The following is a 7,569-nucleotide window of genomic DNA, read 5'->3' on the forward strand; positions in this document are numbered from 1 at the left end:
TTGCGAGCATCTGAAAATGCTCAAGACTTTGATAATTTGATTTAAAATTTTAAATAGACTATTATTATTATTAAATATCAAAGATATAATAGATTTTTAATTGATTTATGAATGTTTAATTTTTTTAATTAAATGCATGTATGGATATCAATGTGATCGAGAAGTAACATGTCAAATTTTTGTCTTGTTTGATTTTTTTTTTTTATATAATTTTATAAAAGTATTTTAAAAAAAATCTATAATTTTCGAGATACAAAATTTGAGGTATTATAATTATTGTTTTAACCACTCTCCCTATCTATGCGTGCGACAGGTCAACTGTTTGGTGTGGACCTGTTGTTGTGGCAGCGCCTCACCCGTGTGGTTGGGATCTTATGAAAGACATGATTACAAAAATACCCCAAGCCTTGCCCTTCGATTCCCTTCCCAAGGTAAAAAGCAAACGCAGTCGCTCCCCATGATCTCATCCCCTCCAGTCCTCCCTTGGCTGTGATCTACTTCTACTCATAAGGCAAAAAAGGAAAAGGGTATGTGTTGTAAAAACGAAGCCTCACGTCGATTCACATGGCTGCTCAGAGACGTGTTCCAACTTTAATGTTCTCAACCGAAATGGATGGAGGGACGCCTGGACCACATCCTTCGTACTATGACTTTATCAATCCATGGAATTGAGTATATTCAGTTTTATCACTTTTTTTAAAAGCTATCGGTTGATAGCGAGTTGAGACAGCCAGCTTCACCATGTTTTCCCTGAATTAATTAATTAATTAATTCTCACTAATGCTGTCAACTTTGAAGGTTTTCTATATCGCTTTCCCGGTCTAAGGTGACGACTGACGAGGAGGATTATTCAGCGTGATCCTTTGCCAAAGACTCGAAACAGGTCGATTAGGAATTGGACGTCTCGGATTCACTCGGTCGGTCGGTCTGGTCGTGGTTCCCCCATCCCTACGGCTTTGGAAGAGGAGGACGTGACTGGGCTGAGGTGTGTCCTTGGGCTAAAAATAAAAAAATAATTTATATTCATTGGTGATTAGATTGTTGGAAGGGTCAGCAGCTGTCTGTACCTACCTACATTCTTCCAATTTTTCCTGTTTCTATCTTGCCCTCTGGCTCTGCTTCTGACAAATAATAAATAAAATGTTAGCAATAGTAATAAATATAGCAAGGTTGAAAAGGGGTAGGGATTAGAAAAAGGAATAATGAGAGAGAAAGACACCCTTGATTCCTTGACTCAATCTCGTTCCCCAAAACCAAAAGAAAGCCCCAAAGCAAACGGAACACAACCTATACAAAAGCCTTTGCCCCCCCCGTTTCCGTTCACCTCGGAGGGCCGTTACGCCCTCGGAAGTCGGAACCTCAGCCGGACTCAGCCCTCCCGATATTATAATACATCCAATAATAATCAACTACGCCCGACCTCGCCTCACCTCTTCCCATTTTGGCATATGCATACTTGGGTACAGAGCACGAGAGAGAGACACACACAGAGACAAAGACAAAGGATCTTCATCTTCCTGGAGGGGCAATGAATCACTACATGTACACAAGGCACTAAGGAATCGAAAAGCAAAGGATTGAGGAGCCTCTAAACCTTCATCCCCTTCATCGTCGTCACACTCACATCCCCTTGAGAGAAAGACGGACGGACAGACAGTGGCAAAATGTGGAGGCATGCTTTCCCGCTGCGCAGTCTGTCGACCATCATCACGCGGTCAATCTCCGCCGCATCCTCCAGAGCCTCTGCCCCTCCTTCTCCGGCGGCAAACCATCGATTCCTTAGATCGGCCTTCTTCTCAGGCGGCGTCTCCTCTCCTCCTCCTTCCTCTTCGGTCGATGGGTCTGCTTCTACTCCCCCCATATCGTACGCAGAGGCGAAGAAGCTCCTGAGGTTGGTCAACGTGGAGGCCCTGAAGAAGCGATTGGAGATGGAAGGTGAGGAGGTGATTGACTACCCCAAGTTGTTAAAGGAGTGCGAGAGCTTAGGTGTCGCCAGATCCACAGAGGAAGCAGCTGCTTTCGCCAAGGTCTTAGATGAGGCGGGTGTCGTCCTCCTCTTCAGAGATAAAGTCTATCTCCACCCTGACAAGGTATCTCTTTCCTCTCTCTCCCTCCCTCTTTCTCTCTTTCTCTTTCATTTTTGAAGCAATCGATTTGGTTCTCGAATCACTCTTTTGTGCGTTGATTCTTTGGCAATTCTACAAGTAAGCTGCTGCTCTGTTTGAAGCATTCTGGCATGCTAATTAGATCCAATTTATTATTTGGACCAAAAGGAAGCAACATAGCAATTTCTGTATGTCCCATCAGATGTGATCTATAATAGTAGGAAACGTGAAGTGGATGCTCTATAGCTTTTGTTAGTCTTCTCAAGTCTCTCTCTCTCTCTCTCTCTCATTTATTTTGGGTTGCATTCAATTTTTCCATCCAGACCATCGATGTTGTCTTCTTGTAGTTCTCCTTGTCAAAACAACTGAATTGGAAGCTTCATCTATTAAAACGCCTGCTTCTTTTCCTTTCCAGGTTGTCGAACTTGTGAGCAGGGCCATGCCTCTGGCTTTGACACCGGAAAATGACCCTAGGAGGGAAGAGTTGCAGAAGCTACATAAAATGAAGGAAGAAATCGACACTTTGGCACATAGACAAGTGAGGCGAATACTATGGACAGGTTTGGGCTTCTTTGTTGCCCAGGCTGGCCTCTTCTTTCGTTTGACATTCTGGGAGTTCTCGTGGGATGTCATGGAGCCAATTACGTTCTTCGCAACCACATCTGGACTGCTCATAGGTTATGCTTACTTCCTCTTCACATCAAGAGATCCTACATACCAAGATCTGATGAAGAGGCTTTTTCTTTCACGACAGAAGAAGATCTTTAAGAAACGAAACTTTAATGTTGATCGGTTTAATGAGTTGCAGAGGCAACTCAAGTCTCCCCTTGAGGGCATAAGAGAGGTAGAGTTAATTATAAGAGGTTGACACTTCATGGCGTTTTTCCTTTCAGCTGCCATGGCTGTAGCTTTCCACTGAGTTGCAGACGCATATGAGTTTCCAGAACGTAATATTTCCATCTGAAGGATTACTTTAGCCTAGCAATTCTGTTTGGATGGGTATATAGTATGACTATTTAACTTAACAACTTTAATGATCACCGTCTATTCATCATCTCTTCATGTATGCACATAGCCATCGAACATTGCTGTTTTCTGATCCTGCTATTTAACCTAACATCCTCAATGCTCACCAGCTTTCTATTTACTGTCTCTTACTGTGAGTATAGCCATTGAATAATGTTGCATGAGCATCACACTTGCCACATTTTGTATGTTATAATATGGAAAGAAAATACTTCTATTTGTTTGTTTCTTTATGTTCTCTGTTCCTGGAGAGATCTGAATACATTTATCCATCCTTTATCAACGGGATGGGAGCTTTCTTTTCTTTCTGTTTCCTTGTTTATAATGCTATTCTTGGTTTTGTCACTTAGATATGTTCTCTATTTCCTCTTTTTAGTATGTATTCTGTTATGCGACAGTTAGCTGGAGTAGGTTAATGCTCCTATTTCAGGCCTTGTGAGCTTTCATTCCTTTTATTATGCATATCACAAGATATAACCCAGAAGATCTCTATTTCTTAGTGTTGAACCACTTTTCTGACTCACAAAGGGGCACCAAAAGCTGGCTCCTTGGTTTGAGATGCCAGATGCGTGAAGCAGGCTGTCATGGATCTGCACTCACTTTGTGTAACTTTAGTAATAACAAGTCTGATCAATCTCTTGGAAGCTCATTTTGCAACACAAGGAATGATATGCTTGGAAAGGTCATTGTGAATCTGTTAGGCCCATGGCTGTGAAAGACAAATGCAACATGTGAAACCATTGATGGATCTGCTTACTGCACCGTGCTACATGAGTGATGTCATATTAACCTTCTTTGGATGTCAATCTGCTGTTCTATTTTTTCAGTCATCTAGCATCCATGGTTTTATTTGACTATGAGTTTTGCTTGTGTTGTATTTCCAGAGCTGCCTCTAATATCGAAATTCTCTTGGTTTTCTTGTAAAAGATGAAAAGCTACCTAGTTTCTAGCCCTGTATTTTCCATTTAACACATTGTTTTTGTTTAATAATCCATTTAACTGTGTTAAAGCTCAGCATCACCAAAGTCATTGCTGTCTACTTTTACCATGAAGCAGGGTATTGTGAAATTTGGATGGTCACATGGTAGTATAAATTTTATATTTGTGACTTCTGCAGTTTTATGCAGTTTTAGCATCGCTTCTTTTAGCTGAGAATGGTTATCATCACATTATGGGCAATTTTAACCAAAGCAAAACTTCTCAAGAGACCTTTTTGCTTAGCAGAAGAGATTTGGGGTGAGAGAAGCTAAAGCATTAGGCAGAAATGTAAGAGTTTTACAGTTTTCACATACATATATAGAATCGGAGATGGTTATGGGACAGAACATGAGCATGCTTGGTAATCCATAGGATTTTTTGTAAAACTAGCTTGCACACACATTGTGCATCTGTAATTTTAAGCGACAACAGTTTTTTAGTGCAAATTTTCAAACAGCAATTGTAAGTCATGGTTCATGGGAAAATCGGACAATGTAGATATAACATTCTGGTATAAGTGGAAGAGAGGTTCTGAAAGTTGTTTGATGTTTTAATTATGCCTCCTGTCAGTCATTATGATTAGGAAATATTAAATACAAATGTACAAATTCAAATGTACGTAATCAATCACATTTTGAAAAGAAAAAAACAACAAACTTCATTGAAAAACATAGACTAAGTTAGGACATGGTGTTGTCTATGTTCACAAAGTGTTGTTATGTGCTTGGTATATCTGTATTGGTGTCTATCAAGCTGCAAAGACATGCACACTGAGCGAAGTATTGCATAAATCATGCTAAGTGAACTGTCCATAGGACTCAGCTTATGGTTGCTTCTTTAGCAGCTGATGCTTCAAATGCTCAAAAGTGACCCTTTTTTTAACCTCTCGCATTTACTAGAAAATTCTCTTGATTTTGGTAGGTAATGTTCTTTTTGTGTCTGGCTGCGATAGCTGTGTCTGATGCGTGCTGATTCATGTACACTCTTGTTCCAAGATGTTTATGTAGATGAGCTAACAATAGATGACCTCTTATAAATGAAAAAATCAGCATGTCAGTCCAAGTGAAAGGCCAAACCTTTGACCATTAATATTTAACAGATAATTGTGCTCAATGGTGTCGTTGGTAAGAGAAAACTGGTTAGGTTCTTACTCTTTGACTTATGACTTTGGAAGTTATTAGCCTTGAGCAGTTGGAATAGCACTGGCAGCAAAATTCATCATATAGATAAATGGACAGCCCAGGATCAACAGGCTTTTCTGACTTTTTTTTTCTCCGGCTCTCTGCTATCTAATTTCGGAATCCCTCCAAAAATGAGCTACAAGGTATTTCGAGGTAGATTCTTTCAAGTTTGGAACACTAATTAAAGTTGCTGTGATACAAAATTTTTCCTAGAAATGTTCTGTTTCCAATTCACATATCTAGCTGGTTGAATTTCATGTTCTTTAGATTTCAATGATGGAGCAGCTCAGAATGTGCGAGGGGAAAATTGTTACTTTGGCAAACGCCGTTTTCAAACTCTAATGCAGATCAAGACAATGATGTAATGATCAGTACGCCCTCCAACACATCGGTTGAGGATAGTGCTAATTTATATGCGGTGTTGTATAACTAAAAGTGGTTTCAGTTGCTTTAGAAACTCCTGGGTTCCCTACTTATCAATGAGATGCTTCAGGGCCTCCATTTAAAATATCGCATTAGGCCAATTCTGATGGTTCATGGGTACGGTACCTGCCGAATATTTTTTTGCTCAGAGATGGAGATTGTAACTTTTACTGTCTCCTCTTGGTTTCCTTGTTTCACATATGGAATAAGCTCCTATGAATAAGCTCTAGATTTGTGAATGACGATATAGAGTAGATTGCATGAGAAGTTCCTGATCACAAAGTTATACAAAAAAATCTATAAAACACTCATGAGAACATCCTATCAGTAATGTATACAAAAAATTCTGAAACATCAATTCAATTATCTCCATCATTCAAAATTGCGATTATGTGTTGGAGTTCTGTGGTCTCTTCAGAAGAGTTTAGGACAGAATGAAGAGCAGCCCGTGGAGAACTTAACCCATGGACAGGCCTAATTCGAATGAAAAGTCTTCAAAGGTAATCTATTTGGTTTCCTTAGAATAAACTTAAAGGCTCTTGGGCCTAGAAGAGAAATGGAGAGTAGTTGATGGCTGCATAATAAAGTTTTGGTTTGAACTCTGGGTGGCACTGTACCCCTTATATCTCTTCTTGAGGACCCTTAGCTTCGTTATCAACAACCCTGTTTGGCATGGTTCATATCGGGCGTGCTCATTAACTCACAGCTACAGGGATGGACATCATAAGACAGCTTATTATTGATCAATTTACAGATTCTTCCATCAGGATATACTTGTTCTGGAACCTGCACCTCAATTTGCCATTGAAACCGCATGGAACATTGTTCGTGAGCCTGGCAAACTGTTTCCATTAAGCAAAATGATATGGTCTAAGTTCTCTAAAAAGAAAATGATATGGTCGAAGTATCCTGTTCCTAGAGCAGCCCCAACTCTCAGACAGTCAGTCTACAGTAAACCCTTTCCCATAACCCACTTAAAAATTTGGGCACGTGTCGTTGGTCTGCGTCTGTATTCTGTACTTCTGGGAACAAGAAGAGACTACCGAGCATCTCCTTATAACTTGCAAGTAGCTTCCTGTATTTGGAGAAAAATTGCACAATTATTGGCAAAAGAACTATCTTGGAGGAGTGATTAGCTGAGCATTACAGCAATGGGTGCAAACTAAATTCACAGAGACCATAATCTTTCGGGCATGGTTAGTTTCATTTCGGTTGGTAATCAGGTAACTATGGTAATGTAGGAATCAAATTATACTCGATGACATCCACATGACCAATCACTAGGCTATTCAGTTTTTGTTGATGATATTTGCCAAAATCTCTTGCATATTCTTTGCAATTCTACTCACCCGGTGGCCCTTTTATGGTCATTTGCTAATAGGTGGTGACCTCCTCCTCAAGTATGGTTTAAAATCTGTGTTTTCGGTATTCAAGCGTTGGTGGAGTTTGGGATTGATGATACTTTATCACGTAGGACATAATCTGTTCATTGGATGATTCACTGCTACTAATGATGAAATACATAGAGAATGGGATTTATGGCCGGTCATCCTTGACTTCGTTCCTCCTACCGCACCTGTTCATCAAATCTTCTTCACGAAAAAAATACTATGTTACGATGCTCTTACATAAATTAAGCTAGGAAAGCATAAGCAATGAAAAATAAAGGAACTTGATGCATAATTTTAGAAAAATTAACAATAATCAATCATCCAATTCTTCCTCTCAAAAACCCATATATAAAACCCAAGATTTTCTTGATAATTAAAATGAATATATGATAGTATTGATGTGATTATGATTATATTTGTGCTTTCTTGATTTTATTGATTTTCTTGAAAATCTTGCCTTGATTT

General features: G+C 39.5%; 1 protein-coding gene across 1 annotated transcript; it reads left to right on the top strand.

The window, feature by feature from the left end:
* The first annotated feature begins 1,277 nt into the window (after positions 1–1,277).
* Positions 1,278–3,435, top strand: LOC149846081 (calcium uniporter protein 1, mitochondrial-like). The gene is made up of 2 exons (XM_089997839.1): positions 1,278–2,090; positions 2,521–3,435. The coding sequence occupies exons 1-2, from the start codon at positions 1,665–1,667 to the stop codon at positions 2,971–2,973; spliced, it is 879 nt and encodes a 292-aa protein (XP_089853965.1). The 5' UTR covers positions 1,278–1,664; the 3' UTR covers positions 2,974–3,435.
* The last annotated feature ends 4,134 nt before the right edge of the window (positions 3,436–7,569 follow it).

Source organism: Nuphar pumila, chromosome 2 (genome assembly GCF_984573655.1).
Source record: "Nuphar pumila chromosome 2, dmNupPumi1.hap1.1, whole genome shotgun sequence".
NCBI lineage: Eukaryota > Viridiplantae > Streptophyta > Magnoliopsida > Nymphaeales > Nymphaeaceae > Nuphar > Nuphar pumila.